Source organism: Delphinapterus leucas, chromosome 8 (assembly GCF_059928025.1).
Source record: "Delphinapterus leucas isolate spDelLeu-1000000601 "Yukka" chromosome 8, BTC_Dleu_Yukka2, whole genome shotgun sequence".
Classification (NCBI taxonomy): Eukaryota; Metazoa; Chordata; class Mammalia; order Artiodactyla; family Monodontidae; genus Delphinapterus; species Delphinapterus leucas.
In genome coordinates, this window is record NC_143136.1 from 66141074 (window position 1) to 66161503 (window position 20430).

The 20430-nt window shown below is 37.1% G+C and overlaps 1 protein-coding gene across 2 annotated transcripts in view; it reads left to right on the forward strand.

Moving 5' to 3' along the window:
- Positions 1-1180: 1180 nt before the first annotated feature.
- TTC21B (tetratricopeptide repeat domain 21B) overlaps positions 1181-20430 on the forward strand; it is an 86853-nt gene continuing 67603 nt past the window's right edge. Inside the window, exons 1-8 of one of the 2 annotated variants that reach the window (XM_022569935.2) lie at positions 1181-1325; positions 5821-5950; positions 6039-6149; positions 8907-9073; positions 11436-11558; positions 14541-14740; positions 18510-18594; positions 19701-19799. In XM_022569935.2, coding sequence (XP_022425643.2) covers positions 1305-1325; positions 5821-5950; positions 6039-6149; positions 8907-9073; positions 11436-11558; positions 14541-14740; positions 18510-18594; positions 19701-19799 — 936 coding nt within the window. In that variant the 5' untranslated portion in view covers positions 1181-1304. The remainder of the gene's footprint in view (positions 1326-5820; positions 5951-6038; positions 6150-8906; positions 9074-11435; positions 11559-14540; positions 14741-18509; positions 18595-19700; positions 19800-20430) is intronic. The other variant, XM_022569937.2, reaches the window with a different exon arrangement.

Sequence of the window (20430 nt, forward strand, 5' to 3'; positions counted from 1 at the left end):
CGCTGCTGCATACCAAGTGCAGATTAATCCACAGGCTTTGAAAATCAGACCAACACGTATTACCAGCTGTCCATTATCACAAATATTTAGCTTGACTATGAATGATGGAAACAAACAAAAGCAATCTCATGAAAATAATATGTGCCTCTCTGGGTAGAATGCACTTTTAAGGGAAACCAGTGAGAAATATTGCCTAGCACTGAAGTCTGTAGTCATACTCACCCTTTCCCTCAAGATTGTCATTACCTAACCTACTGGCATGGAAAAAAGGTTAATGTTCGTTGACTGCTTAACAAACTTAAAATCTGATTAAGGCAACTATGAATCACATCAACTAAAGTAAGATACTTAGAACTAGGATTGAAATTTGGGATCCATGTAAAAGATTCCACAAAGATTACTTAAACCTCAAATCTTATTTTAAAAATATCTTTAAGCAGAAATAGGAAATCTCTTTGTTCATTCTATTTCAATTCAATTCACTAAATAACTGAAGAAATCTACGAGCAACTGACAGTTGCCTGATCGGTGCAAACATAAACGTTTGCGTAGGGATTAATTTTATTCTCAGTTTAAAATCAGCAGTGTTATTATTTTTTTTAACTGAAAAAATAGGTTTACTTCATTGGTTCCTCCCATTATCAGGGCTGGTAAAAAGAAAAAAAAGACTAACGTGCTTTCTAACAAAACACACGGGATTGCAGCACTGCCTGCAAAGATGGGCGCAAGAAGCTCATCACTTTCTGTTAAGAACTTGTGATTTTTCTGCTCCACCTTGTGGCCATAATGCAACCACTACATGTTAAAGTTCAAGGCTTTTCTCTGAGCTGGTCAGGGCTTCTAAATAGCCGCATTGCGGGAACCCGCCTCTACACAAACGTGTAGAAAATGGTGTCTTGCTTTGTAGCCGGAGATGGGAAACAAACTTGCCCTTTTTCCTACGTCCTCCCCCATTTCCTTCATTCTTTAATTCCTAATCCTCAGGCCCGCCCACCCACGGTGCCCCTAGGGTCTTTTCGCTGTTTGACCTCCGCCTCACCCAGCATCCGGTTGGTCGCTCCCCCTTCCCCACCCGCCGCCCTCCCTCGGGGTCCCTGCCCGTGCCTCGACCCCCGCAATCCCTGCCGCGAGGGCCCGCCCCCTCCGCCGGCAGCCAATGGCGGCGCGGCCCCGCCCCGTCCCGCCCCTCCCGCCGCGGCCCAAGCTGGTTTGGGCCTGGGCTGCGAGACCCTGAGACCCTTGGCTCTTCTGCTGGGGTTCGGCAGGCGCGCGCCCAGGAGGCACGCGGCTCGGCCTCGGAAGCCATGGACTCGCAGGGGCTGAAGGTGAGCGGGCAGGAGCTGGCCGTGTGTTGCCGTGGGGGGTGCCGGGGTTGCAAGGGGCCGGGGGGCGTGGGGAGCTCGCGGGCCGACGTGGCTAGGCCGTTGTTACCCTGCGGTGCCTGCCGCCCCCGCTGGCTAGGTGCCCCCGCCTGGGGTGCGGGCCTGTAACCTACATCACCTGCTCTCCCTGCGCGGGCCCTGCTTTGGAATCTTGAGGTCTGGGCAGCCTTCCCCGCGCGCTGCTTTCCGAATTGCTGTTAGTGTGCTTTTCTCACCCTGTTGGTCGTGTTTACTTTTACTTTTGTACTCTGTTTGCTCGGAAGGTTTGGTCAACATAGGACACCTAGTGCGTCTCCCGGGTTCAATTTTTAAGGACTTACAGCAAACTGGTGCCAGCTGCCCCCGTGAGACGGTAAAAGGAGCACGGAAAGATGATATGAAATCAGTTAAAGACATAGGCTTGAAAATGGAGGAGTATTTTAGGGTGATGGTCTTCTCTGTTTATCACTGATGCATACGTTCAGCAAATATTTAATGATGGTCCACGTAAGAAATGATATGAAAACAAAGACATGAGACTTGAAAGTAGAAGAAGTTACTTTTTAGGATGATTATCTTCTCCATTCATTTGTTCACTGATTCCCTTGTTCAACACATATTGATGGAGGGCTCACTGTTTGTCCACTGGAGCTGGAGATAGTGATGAACAGAACGGAACAGTCCCCGCCTTCACAGGGACTGTGAATTTATAATCTAATGTTGGTGAAAACCTTAATTAAATTAATTCAACAAATGTTTACTGAGTGCCTCCCATGTGTCTGGCACTATTCTAAGCGTGAAGATAATAAGCCCTGCAGTTTAATAAAGCTAAGAAAAACCCTCCCAAACCTTTCTACATTTGAGGAGGGGGAGTCAGTCGGTAAACAGGTAAATGCAATGCGTACCATGTTAGCCGGTGATGAGTGGTTGGAGGACAGTTTGGCAGTGATGGGGGTGCTGGAGTGTCTTTTGCTTTTTTGCCTGAAGTTTTACGTGATCTTCCTGTGAAGCCTTCCCTCATCCCCTTAAGTATTTTCATCCCCTTAAATTTATCCTTTGTACTGCCACCCAAATGAACTTTTTAATAAAAACGCTTTCATGCTAAAAACTGTGATTTAACTCCTCATCTCTTAGAGGATCAACTCAATAGGAGGCCCTTCTTGACCCTAGCTTTCTTCTAACATTGTTATCCAATAATCCCTGTTCTACTTAACGTTCTAGAACAGAAGTCTTAAGTAGAACAGCAAACTTTAAAGGGCCAGGTGGTACATATTCAAGCTTTATGGGCCATAGGGTCTCTGTGGCATCGAATCTGCCATCGTATCATGAAAGCAGCTATAGACAATACTTAAGCATGGCTTTGTTCCAATAAAACTTTACTTACGGACACTGAAATTTGAATTATTTGAATATAGCTCCCTGTGCTATACAGTAGGAACTTGTTGTTTATCCATTATCTCTATAATAGTTTGCATCTGTTAACCCCAAATTCCCAATCCCTCCCTACCCCACCCCCCCTCCCCCTTGGCAACCATCAGTCTCTTCTCTGTGTCTTAGTCTGTTTTTGTGTCATAGATAAGTTCATTTGTGTCATACTTTAGATTCCACGTATACGTGATATCCTACGGTATTTCTTTCTTCACTTAGTATGATAATTTCTAGTTGCATCCGTGTTGATGCAGATGGCATTATTTCATTCATTTTTATGGCCGAATAGTATTCCATTGTGTGTGTGTGTGTGTGTGTGTGTGTACACACACACCACATCTTCTTTATCCATTCATCTGTCAATAGACATTTAGGTTGTTTACATGTCTTGGCTATTGTAAATAGTGCTGCTGTGAACATTGGGATGCATGTATCTTTTTTAATTTTCTCCAGATATATGCCCAGGAGTGGGATTGCGGGATCATATGGCAACTCTATTTTTAGTTTTTTGAGGAACCTCCATATGGTTTTCCATAATGGCTGCACCAATTTTATTCCCACCGACGGTGTAGGAGGGTTCCCTTTTCTCCACACCCTCTCCAGCATTTGTTATTTGTAGATTTTTTAACGATGGCCATTCTGACCGGTGTGAGGTGATACCTCATTGTAGTTTTGATTTGCATTTCTCTAATAATTAACGATGTTGAGCATCTTTTCATGTGCACTTTGGCCATCTGTATGTCTACTTTCGAGAAGTGTCTATTTAGATCTTCTGCCCATTTTTTGATTGGGTTGTTGGGCTTTTTTTTCTTTTCCTGAGTTGTTTGAGCTGTTTGTATATTTTGAAAATTAAGCCCTTGTCAGTTACATCATTTGCAAATATTTTCTCTCACTCCATAGGTTTTTTTCATTTTGTTTGTGGTTTCCTTTGCTGTACATAAGCTTTTAAGTTTGATTAGGTCCCATTTGTTTATTTTTGCTTTTAATTCTATTACCTTGGGAAACTGACATAATAAAACATTGGTATGATTTCTGTCAGAGAATGTTTTGCCTTATGCTCTCTTCTAGGAGTTTTAGGGTGTCATGTCTTACTATTTAAGTCTTTAAGCCATTTAGAGTTTATTTTTGTGTATGGTGTGAGGATGTGTTCTAACTTCATTGATTTACATGCGGCTGTCCAGCTTTCCCAGCATCACTTGCTGAAGAGACTGTCTTTTCTCTATTGTATATTCTTACCTCCTTTGTGGAAGATTAATTGACCCTAGGTGCGTGGGTTCAAATAGTCTTTAGATTCTAGTCTCAGTTGAAAATTTTAAGCTTTTCTGGGACAGGAATCATATCTTATTCATCTTCATGTTCACTGTACCTAGCCCAGTGCTTGGCACTCGTAGCAGTCAGTAAATGTTTGTTGGATTCAACAACCTAACCTGAACCAAGGCAGTGGAAATAGGTGCAGGGAGTGGGAAGCAGACTAGAACAACAGAAGAACCTACTGACTGGTTAGACTTATGGGGACTGTGCAAACAGGAAGAGAGGATTCCTGACGCGATGTCTGGCTTGAGTTTTGGGGAAATTGAAATAGGAATCTGGAGCTGCGATGAGAAGTCTTGGCTGGACACGTGTTTTGTTTTTTTTTTATATCATCAACATTTGGGGTTTGGAGGAACTTTTTTTTTTTTTGAAATAGGAGTTTTACAGTATGATATCTCAATCCTTACAATGACCTACAAATGACTACCAGCATTTTACAAAAGAGCAAAACTGAGCGGCTATAAGATGGACAGGAAATTTGAAAACAGGTCTTAAAATCCATGTCCTTTTTATGATACCATGCCACTGCCTTTTAGGAGAGTTATAGGTGCTTAGTGATACTAAACGCTGGACAGAAGTCAAGTAAGATCATATTAAAAGTGTCCTTAGTTGTGGCAAATTAAGAAGTCATTTGCAACCTTAGGGAAAGGGCTCTGGAGGAAAACTGCACTTTCCTGAGGTGTGCTGCGGGGGTCTTGGAATTGGTGTCCAGATCACACTTTGAAGAAACAGTGGCTGAGAAGGGACTGGAGAACAGTAACCACAGGAGGGAAGCAGAGTAAAAGTTGGAGGATGTTTGCCAGACTGTTCTAGAGAAGCACATGGACTGTAGCCCTCCAGAAACAATGGACTGTAAAAAAAAAAAAAAAAAAAGCTGCTCAGACACTCATTTTAATCCTGTCAATCAGTGCTTCATCGATATTTCTTGCTCCTGCTGAACCAGCTGAAGAGTCAGACTAGGGAGGTATGGGATGGCCCGAATTGGTTTGTGGGAGTGAATCAGGTATATCACGGTGATGGTGAATATGGCTTCCCTCTTTGATTAGGTTAGCAACTAAGCCTTAGACGTGATCCTGAGAAAAATGGTGAAAAGCGTAGATCCAATTAATCAGAACTTTGTATCTCCTGATACTAGTTTTCTGCTTCATGTATAAATAATATAATTTTGAAAAAAGCCTAGTGATAGTGATTTCCATTAAAAAATAGATCCTTTGTTTTACTGACAGTTATTTGTTGTGGAACTCAGAAAACAAGATAACCTTTGACAATCAATTGCTGAGTTTAATTGGTCATTACTTTGTGATGCTATAAAAACAAAATAGAAGGGTTTTTGTTTTTAAAAGAAATCTGGTCTGGCGTGGAAGCCTCTTGTCTTTTTTTTTTTTAATTCCTGCTTTTTGTCTGCTTTCCCATTTTCTAAAACCTTAAGAAAATGTGGGGAAAGGAAAGAGGTGAAAATACCCTGACTTCAGTATTGTTAAGAAATAGTTTAGGAAAAAAAAGATTGAAATTATTAGAAAACATTGAGTTATTTCAGTAATTTTGTGTTCACTGTGTTCTACATTCCTTAAGTGCTAGCCTTTAACAGTATTTAAGGAAGTTGGAAGAAAAAAATACGTTATCGAAGTTTTAGATTATTCAAGATCTTAGGTTAATATCTGCTTAGAGTATTTCAGAACATCAGAATCTCTTTTAACATTTAGTCTTTATTTCCTCTTAGACTTTGATTAATTACTATTGTCAAGAGAGATATTTCCATCATGTGTTACTTGCTGCCAGTGAGGGAACTAAGAGGTATGGCAGTGATCCCGTCTTCAGGTTTTATTATGCCTATGGTACATTAATGGAAGGTATGTGCTAATTATTAAACATTTCCATAAGTTTTAAATTCTTGTTTTGCACAAAGAACAATTTTCACTTTGTAATTTTGATTTTCAGGTAAAACTCAAGAAGCTCTTCGAGAATTTGAGGCTATTAAAAATAAACAAGATGTATCACTTTGTTCTCTAATTGCATTAATATACACTCATAAAATGAGTCCCAATCCAGGTACAGTATTTAAGTACAATGCTTAGACAGTTTTTTCTACTCAATTCATTTTGATTTTTCTCAATCACCTTAACATTCAGTCTAATCATACTGTATTATGTATTACCTGTAGATACTATTTGTCATAGTTGTTTTATCTTCCTGACAAGACTAAGTTTATCAAGCATGAGAAAAATGGGTCTTCTGTTGCTTTCATATTCCTTATATCCTATGGCAGAAGTTTCATTAGTATGTAGGGATTGTTTGAATTAATGTAAAGGTGAATAAATATTAGCAATGGTTAAACCAAGAAAGGACAGCTCAAAACAGGCATATACATAAATTACTCTGTAGCAACCAACTTTACCACTTGTTTTGTGCATATATAGCTACATGCAGTTTCTCTCTTCTACTATATCTTGAGGTTCTTAAAAGCCTTTACATCCCCCAGGGGGGCTAGCTCTTTGGAAGCCATTCAGTAAATTTTTATCCAGTAGTAGGTTGGGAAATATGATTAAATTAAAGAAGGAACTTTATACATAAACCAGCAGTTAAAATTGTGTGAACTGTCTTAATACATAGCATATCTTAATGGCTGAGGCAGAACAGTATTGGAATTATAGGTAATAAAAAAGAAATTGTATTGTATTCATCCATATATATCCAGTAACAGCTAATAGCATTGTAAAAATAGATCTTGTTTCAAATAATTAAACAATTACCAAATGTCATAAATTTTTTTAAATATTAAAAACAGTTTTTTTTAAGCAAAGTATCACTTACATCCTTCACCCACATATACTTGTACAAATAAATAAAAAGTTATTTAAAACACTAATATGTTTAGTTCATAAACAAATCTACGACTAAATGCTTTCTAAAACTTTTAAGAAAGTGCGGGGAAATGGCATGTACTGTTTATCCATAGGAGTAGGCTGGGAAGACTGTGGAAATGGGGACTTGATCTTCTCAGACAGGAGAACTCGATGGGCAAATATGTGGAAATGGTTCAGGATTAGGTTCATCTCTGGATCCCCTTCCTTTATGTTCCAGCAGGGGTGTGTGTAGCTGGAGCAGAGAATTGGTGTAGGAGAGCTGTAGTCAGTAAGCCTTTAAAAAAAAAAAAAAAGAGAGAGAGAGAGAAATTAACAAACTGTTTGCTTCCTAGAATCAAGTTTTTATTTAATTGGTTACTCCCAAGAGTACTGGTTCTGTTAGAGAATGTGATTTCCGGGATTGTTTAGAGACACCTGAGTAGTCACTCCACTTTCCTCCATAATAATGCTGAGTGCGCTTGAGTTCAGGAGAGACCCAGATGTCTGTCTGTCTCGCCTAGGAAGAGCCTACATTGTTCTCGTACATTCTTCCTGAATGCTAATGTAAGCCCTGTTTATTAAAGGGCTGTGATGCATTAAGAACTTGAGCTGATATCTGGAAAGAACTAGTTTTATGTAGACTATCACAGCTAGCTGATGCCCCACTAGGGACTTGACTGGGCAGGAAGGTACAATGCCTGCTCCTGCCTCATAAGTTCTGTTTCTGTATCATGCCTATTTAGTGAGAACTTCTGAAGGTGTTGCAGTGGGTGTGCTGTAGGCAGGGCAGAAGGGGTCCCTTGCCAAGCAATCTCTAGCCCTCCAGAGTACAATTTTGTTTCCTAAACTCGTAAAGTTGTACCTTGGTAATTCCACATTTAAATTTAAATTTGTATCCTTAGAGTTAAAAGGAGGAGTCACGTACCTTTCCTTGGTAGCCATTACCAGAAAGGTAGTCTGTTAGAATCTCAGTCCTCAACTTTGACATTTCTTCTTTCTGTTGGCTAGCTGATCCACATTTTGATTCGACCTGGGATTTGGATCTAACTGACAGTTGTGTCCCAAGCATTTACATAACAGGTTAAATAGAAGTGATTAGAGTTCTAGGCGTAGACCATCTTTTTAAGGGAGCAGTCAAGCAGTCAGTATTAACTATATAAGTAGTAATTATACTACCTTTCATTAACCCGTGACAGCAGCCTGGCTTGGTTATATATTTTAGAATTGGATTAGGAAGTAGGGTAATTTGACTCCTAGTTCTGAATTTGCCCCTAATAATTGTCTCATTTTAGAATCATTGCCAACTTTTTCATCTTAGTATTTAAAAAAATATTTGCATATATAGCCTTTATGTCTTGAGAATGACATGAACTATAGAACTGTAGTGTGGTCACAGTGGTCATTAGCCACAGGTGGCTGTAGAGCACATGAAATGTGTCTCGTTTGAGGACATGAGTTTTAAATTTTAATTCTAATTAATTTACTTTAAAATTTAAAACTGATGCTTGATTCAGTTGGAAAAATTATGTTTAGAACAAGTATATGATTCTGCTTTTTCCAAAATAAATTTTATGAAATCTCACTATAAAGATTTGCTGAAGAAAATTTCACATCTTAATTGAGATGTGCTTTGTGTAAAGTGCACACCAGATTTTAAAGATTTAGTAAGACGAAAAAAAAGAAAAGTATCTTCTTAATAATTTTCAAATCAATTATGTGTTGAAATGATAATTTGGATATATTGGGTTAAATAAAATATATTATTAAAGTGAATTTTACTTGTTTCTACTTCTTTGATGTGGCTACTAGGAAATTTTAAATTACACATGTGGCTTGCATTTTATTTTTATTAGCGCTGCTGTAGAGAGAAGAACTATATTCTCTGCTGTTAGTTATCTGACCTATTATAAACTCTAAATCTAGAATTTAACTTTCACTTAATGTCTTTTTTTCCTTCTCCCAGATAGAGAAGCTATTCAGGAATCAGATGCCAGAGTGAAGGAGCAGCGTAAAGGAGCTGGACCAAAAGCTTTGTACCATGCAGGCTTATTTTTGTGGCACATTGGTCGTCACGATAAGGCGAGAGAATACGTTGACCGAATGATCAAAATGTCAAATGGTAGTAAAGAGGTAGCTGGTTTTCTTATTTTGAAATACTAACATTAACGGAAGCTTATGTTATTTATATAAAAGCTTTGTTATTGCCCACTCTATTCTCATTTTATAAATAACAGCCTTATTTTAATATTTTATAAAATTGGTTCTCTAAGCTTGTTTTTTTAATGTTATTTATTAACTCTTGACAAGAGCTGTCCCTGGTTCCTTCCCTCCCTTCCCTCCTTTTCTTTTTCCTTCCTTCCCTCCCACTCTCCTTATTGAACTGCTCTAGGTACAAGGCACCATTATTTGCACTGTTAATAATAGAAAGATAAAAAATACATAAACTTTACTTTCATGAATGGATCATCTAGCAGTGTTACAGAGCACACACCCAATTAACATTGTGAGAAAATGGACAAATGGAATGAGAGAAGTGTGATTAAAATGTGCAGGAAAATAATAGTTAACATTTATTGATCATTTACTTCGTGCTAGGCACTATTTTATGTACTCAAGGAGAGATCACATCGATAACTGTTAGGCGAATGAAGAAGAATTTCTTGAAGGAAGTAGCATTTGAGCTAAAACCTGAAAGATGGATAGTTTCCACAGGCAAAGATTATGGAAAAGGGAAGTAGGTACTCCCAAGGTGGGAGATGATAGATAGAAAGGAGAAGAACAAGGAGACATGTAGGTCTGCGTACAGTGAGAACCTCACACCTGATGGGAATACAGGGTACAGAGAAGAAGAGGGTGGAAGAAAAGGTTGGAAAAGTGGGTTGGGACAAATTGAAGGATCTTGATGGCTAGGTACAAATACTTGTATCTAATTTAATATGCACTGAGGGTCATTGAAGAGTTTTAATCATGTCAGTGATGTTATTAAAGTGCAAATTCAGAAGGTGAATTTAGCAAAGGTTTATAGGATGAACTGACCTGGGAAGAAACCAGAATGTAGGCCCCCAAAGATAGTACTTTCTGGCAGAAGGCTTTAAGGGCCTACACTAAAATACTATTCAGTGTATCAAATTCAGGTAAGAATTTGAGAATTATCAAATACCCGCAGGACTTTTCAACTTATTATAAATATTGGGGGGAAAGATATTGAGGTGTCAGATATCAAGGATGTCTCTGAGGTTTTAAGCCTGGACAATTCAGAGACCAGTTAATGTGACTAGAAAATACTTTGGGATGAGAAGGTAATCTTGGAGGGAGGTGATGTGTTTGGTTTTAGACATTCTATATTTCAGGCTCTGACAGAACAGTGAGATGGAGACAGTAGATGAGCTTCTAGAAAAAGAAGAGAAAAAATTAGAAAAGGTATTGGACTAGAAATAAAGGTTGGGAATCATCCACACAGTTGAAATGATTCAAGAAAGTACAGTGATCTAATGAGTAGAAATAACATTGTTTAGGTTTTTTTTTTTTTTTTTTTTTTTTTTTTGCGGTACGCGGGCCTCTCACTGTTGTGGCCTCTGCCGTTGTGGAGCACAGGCTCTGGACGCGCAGGCTCAGCGGCCATGGCTCACGGGCCCAGCCGCTCCGTGGCATGTGGGATCTTCCCGGACCTGGGCACGAACCCACATCCCCCGCATCGGCAGGCGGACTCCCAACCACTGCGCCACCAGGGAAGCCCTGTTTAGGTATTCTTACCTGTCCTTTCAGGTGAAATATAGGGAAGTAAATATGATCTTAGTTAAAGATTTATAAGGTTTGTTAATTAACCTAGAAATTTTTTGACAGACGAGCAGATTTCATAATTTTTTATTTGGCATTAAAAAGAAAAATAATCAACATGTATTCATCTTCTTTCTAATCCTATAAACCTTACAGTCCGTTGGCTCACTAACATTTCTGAAGGTAAACATTCATGGTTTCTTCATTTTTTAATTTCTGAGGCCATTTTATCCTTTCATTTGAAGCTCACTGGACTAGTCAAAGAGATTGAGATAGTTGCCAAATTATCTTAATTTTTAATAAATGTGAAGCAAAGCACTTCTTTTTTCCCATCTTAGTTCATTTGGTCTATTTCCCCAAAAAGAGGTAACAAATTCTTATTTATGTATTGAATTACATGTTTAGTAGTTATTAGTAATTTATTAGCAAAGCCCCATGTAGGAATATTGGTTATTTAGTACTAAGGGAATATTTTACAAGCTTCTTAATATTAACCACAGTAGTAATCTTAAAGGCTGAACTTCATAATAGTTCCAAGACTGTAGGCTAGCAAGGGTTTAAAAGTGATTTTATTGCAGTCTTATTTTTCATAACATTATTTGATAGACTGATTTTTGTTACTAATTACAAATAAGAATGATGCTTAGTTTAACTTCTTCATCAACATTTATTTCATTTCCAAAAAAATGAAAATTTAGAATTATTCATTTTACAGGGACAGGTTTTGAGAGCATGGCTTGATATTACAAGAGGAAAAGAACCTTACACTAAAAAAGCACTAAGGTATTTTGAAGAGGGATTACAAGATGGAAATGATATTTTTGCTCTGCTGGGTAAGGTGAGTTGGTGTCAGATTAATAAAATGATGTTTTAAAATTTATTTGTAATATATATGAAACCCAACAAAACCAAGTAGCTCAAAAAGATAGGTTTTATGTTACTTTTATCAACTCTCAACTGCAGGAGGGACTTGCGTTTGTATGGGACGATGAACGTAAGCTAGAGAAAAGTACTCCCTGCCAAATTCCTGAATCCTGGATCAGTTTTAATTGTTTTTGTTGTTGCTGTTGGCAGTTGTGGTGGTTCCTATATTATTTACTCACCAAACATCTATGATGTATCTAATTTGTGTGAGGCATCCCTCTACATACTAGGGATACCCTAAGCAAAATAAAACCTCTTGCTTTTATGGAGCTTATGTTCTACTGGTGGAGACAGACAATAAAAGTAAGTGAATTGTATGGTATATTAGAAGGTGGTAAGTACAATGGAAAAATAAAGCAAGGAAAGAAGAAGTACAACTGGGGTATGAACTTGCAGTTTTAAATGGTCAGAGAAAGTGACATTTGAGCAAAGACATGTAGGAGGTGAGGGTTAAAGCCCTGTGGGCACCTGGGGAGAGCATGCATTACAAATAGGGGAGTAGAGAGTTTATATACGTTAAGCATGTTGAATGCATTGCTAGGAGGCCTGGAGACTAAAGCAGAATGAGTGAAGGGGAGAAAAGTGAAGGCTAGAGGGAGAGAAGGTGAGTGTCAGGGCAGGTGGGCATGGGGGGGGGAATGAGGAGAGACTGGCTGATTCTGTAAAGCCCTTGGCTTTTGCTTTGAACCAGATAGATGAGCAGCCAATGAAAAGAGAAATAACATGATCTAACTTAGATTGAGAGGGATGACCAAGTGGCAGTGTCATTAGAAATCATTGGTGAGTAGAAATGTTTAATTTGGACTTTTTCTTCAATTCCATGGATGCCATCTGAATGCCTTAAATTAAAAAAAGATCATTTTTTATTTCAGCAAAAAGAATTAAATTTATATTAGGAAAACAGTCTATTAAATTAGCAGTAATCTGGTATGGGGGGATAAAAAAGAAAGAGAGGATTATTGGTGTCTTGGCTATTGCCAATGTCCCTATATTGCTCTTGTCAATTTCCCTGGCTAGTGAGCTTGTTCAGATGTTTGCCACCAGTACAACTAGTATTCGTGCTGCTTGGACTCAGGTTTTGCCTAATGGCACTGCTAGAGGTTATGGGAATTTAGCAAATTTTTAAAGAAGTTTTTCTTGATCGTTTCTGCTCCCCTCTGTTCCTTAAAGAAAAGCTAGTAGGTAATCTAAGGTAGGGCTATTTCACGTGTCAATATAAGCAGCTTAGGAAGGATTTACCTTTTTCCTCTAATACTTTAGACTGGTTTAAATTCTTTTTCTGATATAACCCATTCCAATTATGTATTTATTTTTCAGTTCATTCAGCAAGAGGCTTGCATTAGTTGAATTCCAACTAGGAATGATATGAACCAATTATATAGCAAATTTAGTTTCATTTAATATAGTATGTTGCATTTATATGGGAGGTGATGGTCTAAGGAAGTATTAGATGTCTATTTGCATGATTTTGTTATTTTATGTTACTAGCTATTTAGGCAGATTGCAAAGGCATATATATTTTTAAAAATTATCTGCATTAATCTTTTTTGCTATTATTGTCCACTGTTGAGAAATTTAAATAATAATTTATTTTGACATAGTGGCATCTTTGGATGGTTCTCGTACTTTCCTTTAATTATATGGGAACATAATCTCAAACTGGTTTCGGGAATATATTGCAGTTTTACTGTACATCTGTTGAGGCTGGATGTTCATTTTGAACTGAGATATTCTAGGACTAAATTTATTCCTAAAGGATATTCAGAAACACATTTTTAAAAATCTGACGTATGATAAATATGCCTCATCATCTGTTCTTAAAGCACTTACTATATTTATAGATTTATATTTTCTGACTATGAAAGTAGTACATGTACATTGTAGAAAAATTTTAGAATACAGTAATATCTGAATTAAAAATAAATATCACCATTGGAGATAACCAGCTAAACTATTATATTGTAAATGACATCTCTTCGTGTCAGTAAATATCGATCTACAAATTAACATAATGAGTTTTAATGGCCACCTAAAATTTTATTAAGTAAATATGCTATCATTTAATCCTAGGTGGCCATTTCCGGTTATTTTAATTTTTTCTATTATAAATAGTTCTGCCATAAATATGCTTCTTTTTGGTCTTATCCATTTATGTCCTTAAGATAATTCATAGGAGTGAAAATATTGAGGTAGTTTTGTACTTTATTTTGCTGATTCTCTAAAATCTTCTTTAGCCTGAAAGTAATTTTTTAAAAAAGATACAATATCAAAAAAAAAAAAAGATACACTATCTATTAGTTTTAAATGCTACTTGCAAATATCCTGGAAATATTTTATTCTAAAAGGTAATTTTTCTGTTATAAATAGAAGCATTCCTTATGATGTTTCTAAAAATATTTCAGAATTTTCATCCTGTAGTTATATTTCTCAGTTATTTAAAAGTGGATTTTTTTTTTTTTCTTTTTTTTGCGGCACGCTGGCCCCTCACTGCTGCGGCCTCTCCCGCCACGGAGCGCAGGCCAAGCGGCCACGGTCCACGGGCCCAGCCGCTCCGCGGCACGTGGGATCCCCCCGACCGCGGCATGAACCCGCGTCCCCTGCATCGGCAGGCGGACTCCCAACCACTGCGCCACCAGGGAAGCCCCAAAAGTGGATTTTAAAACAGTCACTTATAAAATATTTTTATTCTGTGATGTTTTAAAATTTTGTTTGATTAAAACTTATTTTGTTTTTCTGATTATAAAAGTGAAAACTATTTCTTACAGAAAGGTCAGAAAATAAAAATATAAAAAATGTTAAATACTAGAATTCTACCTCTTCCAGGGTAACTGCTGTGAGAACCTTAGTATATATGATCACAGTTTTGATGTCACTTTTTTCTTTTTTCTCCCATTAGGCACAGTGCCTTGAGATGCGCCAGAATTATTCAGGTGCTCTGGAGACTGTGAACCAGATAATCATGAACTTTCCAAGTTTCCTTCCTGCTTTTGTAAAGAAAATGAAACTACAACTAGCCTTGCAGGATTGGGACCAGACGGTTGAGACAGCACAGAGGTTAAGTAGAAAAAGATGTCACAAGTATCTTTGGATCTGGTGGTAATTTTGAGAAAAAAAATCTATGTGTATTTTTTTCTGATAAGGTTTTTTTAATTTGAATTTTTCAAACAATATAGAATTGAGGAAAACCTTAACGTTGCATTGTTTTTAAAGGCTGAATTTATAGATTTACGTAAATATCTGGGTAGCTATTCTAAAAGACTCTTATATGCAGAAAGACAAATATCCCTGACCTCATGAAGCTTATATAATAAGCAGAACAAGTAAGAAATTATGTAGTATGTTAAAAAGTTATAAGTGCCATGGAGAAAAAATAAAGCCGGAAAGTGAACTAGGGACCGAGGGGAGGGGCTTCAATTTTATGGGTTGTCAGGGAAGGCCTGTAAGAAGATGGCATTTGACAGAGGGAGCCAGCTTGCAGACATCCCAGGGAAAACTGCAGTAAGAAGCAAATGCAAGTGCAGAGACCTTGAGGCAAGAGTACGTGTCATATGGTTAAGGATGGGAAGGAGCAAGATGACTAGGCGGTGACGTCAGAGCACAGGGTCTTGTTGGTCACGGTAAAGATTTTGGGTTTTCTTAAGTGTGAAGGCATTGGAGGGTTCCCTGTCTCCCTTCTTCCCTTCCTGCTTTGTTCCTCTTCCTCCCCAACAACCCCCTCCTCTTTTTGTTCTTGCTAATAAATAAGTTAAAGAAACCAGTATTTTTATCCTACAGGTTTTGAATGATATGAATTGTATTGATTGTATGCCATAACTGTGTAGCTTATTGCGTATTCTCAGTATTTCTAATAAATTGGTGATGGATCTAGAGACTTGGTTAGATTCACATTCACTGTTTCTTTGTTTGGCAGTTAATTCATAAGTGCTGATGTGTTCTTCCATCAAAGAGACATAATCTAGGCTTGTCTCTCTTTTTTGTGGTATTAGCAGCAATTCGAGCTCAATACCTGGGTACTTGGTTTAGGATTACAGTATGGTTATGTCATTCTTTCTGCATTTCTTAGCTAGAATCCTCCTATAAAGAAAAACTTCCAGCCTGCTGATTGGTTATCTAGTGTTATAGTTCATGTAAGAAAAGTTGGATAAATGCTTGAGTCTCTTCCCTTATTTCCAGGTTTCAGAAACAAACAAAAAAGGCCCCTAGCATCCCTAGCATTCTCCATTGGTGATTGATAGTGGTTTGGGTTTGTTTGTTTATATGACATGGATTAAACTTGAGTGTTTCTAACCATTTTGGTTATTATAATTGCTCAGATTGAGTTATCTTTGGCCATTAGTAGCTTCTTCAAGTTAGTTCTTGAGTCTTTTTTGACATGACCCTAGTAGTCTTTGATAGTTTCCTTACTATTTGGTATGACAAGATATACCAGGGTTATTTTGTGTATTTACTGCCCTGTTCAGGTATCAGCCATGGTCCAGGGCAATCTAATTCCTTTTACTGAGAAATGGTATTTGGAGACCACAATTTGGGTATAAGTAAATTTCTGATGTTTATATTTTTCCAGATTTCCTCTCTAGGCACTGTGTGGGGGGGGATGGGAGTGGGAGGTATCCACATAATGTATAAATATATGCATATATCTTGGGGGGCATTTAAAAAATGAAAAATAGACTTGTTATATAGCTTTTAAACTTGATTTTTCTTTAACTTAGTATTTCATGGATACCCTTTTATGTTTATTAACAATGAATAGCATCTCTAAAGTGAACATAAATATAGTTTATTTTATCTTTCTCCATTGGTAGGCATGTTTCTAATTTTTTGCTGTTCTAAATATTTGCAGTGAACACACACACACACACACACACACACGCACACACACACACACACACACCCCTTTATACACATATAGGAGTATTTCTGAAGGATGGTTTCCCAAATGAGGGATTACTAATTTAAAGGGAATTATATTTTTTTAGGGTAAGCTAAGCTCCTATAAAAAGTAGATCCAAACATATGTTTTAACACAGTGAGCTTGTTTTTTGGTCACATGTAACTGTTTTGAGTGGGTGTAAGATTTGATCAGGCAGCCTTCTTCCACACTGTCTTCAAGGGACCCAAGCTCTCCATCTTGCAACTCTGCCATTTCCTAAAACCTCATGACATCGGTGTCCAGCTGGTAAGAGGGGAAAGAGTGTAGAGGAGTCATTCCACTTTTCTCAAAAGCCCAGGCCCAGAAATGCCATAAACTGCTTCCTCTCACATTGGCCATGGCTACCTGCAGAGATGGCTGGGAAGTGCTGGCTAGCCCTGAGCCCAAGCAAATAAGGGGAGGGTGGACTTGAGGAGAGATTGCAGCCTCTGCCTCAGGTATACACATTTGACATTTTGATAAACGCTGCCAAATTGTTCTTGTAAGAAATTATACTAAGATTCTCATTAGTAGTCTACTGCATGCCCACCCCCCATCCTTACCAATTCTGGCTATTGTCAATGTGGGGTTTTTTATTTGTTTTTTAAACAATCTGGTAGAATAAGAATGGTAACTTATTTTTATTTTCATTTCCTTGATCATGTTGCCATTGAGCATCTTTTTTATGCTAAAAGCTATTTTTTTTTCTGTATATTGACTGGTTCTTTTTTTCTTTTTAATGGGATCTGTTCTTTCTTATTAATGGATTTTTACATCTTTTAGGGGAAGTTCTCCATCATGTTTCTTTTTTGATAGCTTTTTTGGCCCTTTTGCAGTTGACTATCAGAATAACTTGTTTAAAAATAACAAAAAACTATAAGATACTGGGTTGAACTGCATTAAGTCTGTAGATTATTTGGGGAGAATTTTTTTAACCCCAAATGAGTATTATCATTAAGCAGCTATTGATCTACAGGAAACAACCACACATCTCAGGGCATGTGATACTGTGCCCTAATTTGTACTTTGGTGTGGGTCATCTAGGGTTACTGACCCGGTCCAGATGTGTGTCTGGGACTCTGCTTCAAGTTTCAGATCCAGCTGGGAGGGCGTGGCACCTCATTGCAGTTTGGACTCTGGTCCACTCGAAGGGTGTTCTTCACTGGGCTCCAGCCAAAGAACACCAGCTACCTAGAGGAAGCCCTTCTTATGGTGATAGCAGAGTTGCAGAGGACAAGCAGAAATATGCGATGCCTCTGAAACAGGCGTGGCACACCGCCATTCCTGTCCGCATCCCATTGGCCAAGAAAAATGTCCACGTTTATAGTTAGGGGCAGTGAGGCACAAGCCAGCATTTGTAGGGGGAACTGCTCAGTTACATGGCAGAAAGCATGTAATCAGGGAGAGTGAAAAAGCTGGAGCTAATAATTCAACATAGCACACCGTGCATGATAAGAAACCTAGTGTGTTACCCCATTTATTCAGTTCCGTTTCTGAATACCCTTGATAAAGTTTTATAGGAATTTCTGTAGCTTTTGCATATTTCTTACTAAATTTTGTTCCTATTATTAAAAGGATTTTTTAATAACATTTTCTAATTTATTTTTACCACATTGGATCTATTGTAATGTTGTGAATTCCATTAATAGAGTTTTTGATATTCAGCCCATCTTTACATTCCTGGAATTCTTGTAATAAATCTGTGTGGTCAGGGTGAATTATTCTTTTAATATACTGTTGAGTATGGTAGAATGTATTCATATCTTTTGTAAACATATCAAAATTAAGATCCAGAGATTCTTTGGGGTTTAAATAATGAGATTGATAATTTTCATAAAGGAGATGCCACTTTACTAATTAAAATTACTTATTTAAACAGTGGAATAATAAGCAAACCAAGTTTTCAAGGCATCAAATAAAAATACATAACATTAACTGAAATTTTTTTTGCAGGTTAATGCTGCAAGATAATCAAAATGTGGAAGCACTAAGAATGATGGCCCTTTACTATTTGTGTAGGGAGGGGGATATAGAGAAGGTAAGTTGTATTGTACTATTATATTTATGTTTCCTATACTAAATATGTATTTAGTTACACACACACATGCACATACAAAAGAGCCTTGAAGTGCTGTTTTAGAATGTATGACATGGTAGTTTTTAGTTGATTCCTAGAAATATACCTTAACAAAGAGGTGGGTTTGTTAAATCACCTAGTAAAGCAAAAATATCATATAGTTAAAATTACCTATGAAAACTTTTAAAATTATTAACTACAGCACGTGCTGTTTCTATGTAAAACTCATGTGCAGTAATATATATGATTAATGTAACAAGTGATGCTGGGTATGGAAGAGAACGTACACAAAATATAATTCATAGTACTTTTACAATTTTATTGAGTTTGCATAAGTTAAATGGGCTTAGGATGAAATCCCATTGGACCTTATAAGGCACATGTTTTCTCTGCTAGTGGACACATTGACTGTACAGTAGATTATGGAATGCCAAAATCCAGTCTGAAGTAAATAGTATTATAACAAGTGATAGATTTAGACTGGTATTTAGTCTGGTTAAATTGGATAATATGATAGTACCTAGTAAATACTTCAGTAAATACTAGAAGAATCTTAGAGGAGCAACTCTTCAGTAAATTTTCCAGGCGTTGAAATTATTTATGTCAAGTATCTGATTTTTCTGTTCTAGAAAATATTTTAAATATAAACCAGGCTATATAGGTAATCCAAGGACTGATTTCATATTATAGTAATGTTTGTAAATATGTTATCATTCATATCTCATGTGTTATGAATTAATTATTGGAGAGGGAGCTTGGCATGTATAGTTAATTGAATATTATGGGTATCTTTACCCACCCTTAGGAAACCCAAAGGTTTCCATTCAATAACAATTATTAAGGAAACACATTTTAAAATGCAGTTATTTATTTATAATTATTCAACTTTTTAGAAAAGGGCCTTTTATCCTCTTACAACATATAAGATTTCATTGGAAGAAGGGGACTTTGTAAAAGCAAAGATCTTTTTAAATATTAATAATAATATTTATTAGTGTACATGTCATGTATTATGTTCTTTTATTCTTAGTTTATTTTTAAATAATACTGAATACTTTTTGTTTTAGGCTGCCACCAAGCTGGAAAACTTAGGAAATGCACTAGATGCCATGGAACCACAGAATGCTCAACTTTTTTATAATATCACAATAGCCTTCAGCAGAACTGTAAGAGTGCCAGCAGAGCTCTGTTATTTGTAGCTGGAAATATAAAATTAGTCACAAATGTTGAGGCACCAAAAAGCACATGACCTAGAGTGAAAATGTGATGTGTCTATAAATATGTGATACATTCTTAAGGTAGTTCAGAGGAGATACAGTTTCCAGAGATCAAGCCATCATGGAGGTATCATGGAGGAAGTGGTACCCGTGAATCCTTTAAGGATAGGGAAGTGCCTTCCAGACAAAGGAAATGGGAATCAGAGCGTAGGATTTACGACTAGGATTGTTCTTTGTTTTATGTTTTAAAAACTATTTTTTGAACGTTGTGAAGTGGGTAATAGGCTGTTTGGGTGGGGGAAGTGGTTGCTATCTTATTTTTTTATAATAATAAAGAAATGATTTTATTACAAGCACCCAGTAAAAAGGTAATTGGGAATGGAAAAGAAAAATACAGCAGAATTTTAAAATCAGTACAAGAAATGAGAGGATTGAAAAGTTAACTAAACTAGAAAAATCTAAATAAGGAAAGGAGACACAGAGTAAGTAAAATAATTATTAAAATAAAGTTGAAAGAAAATAATCAAGGATATTAATTGTTAAATGACATGAATAAACTGAATTCTCTTATTTAAAAACA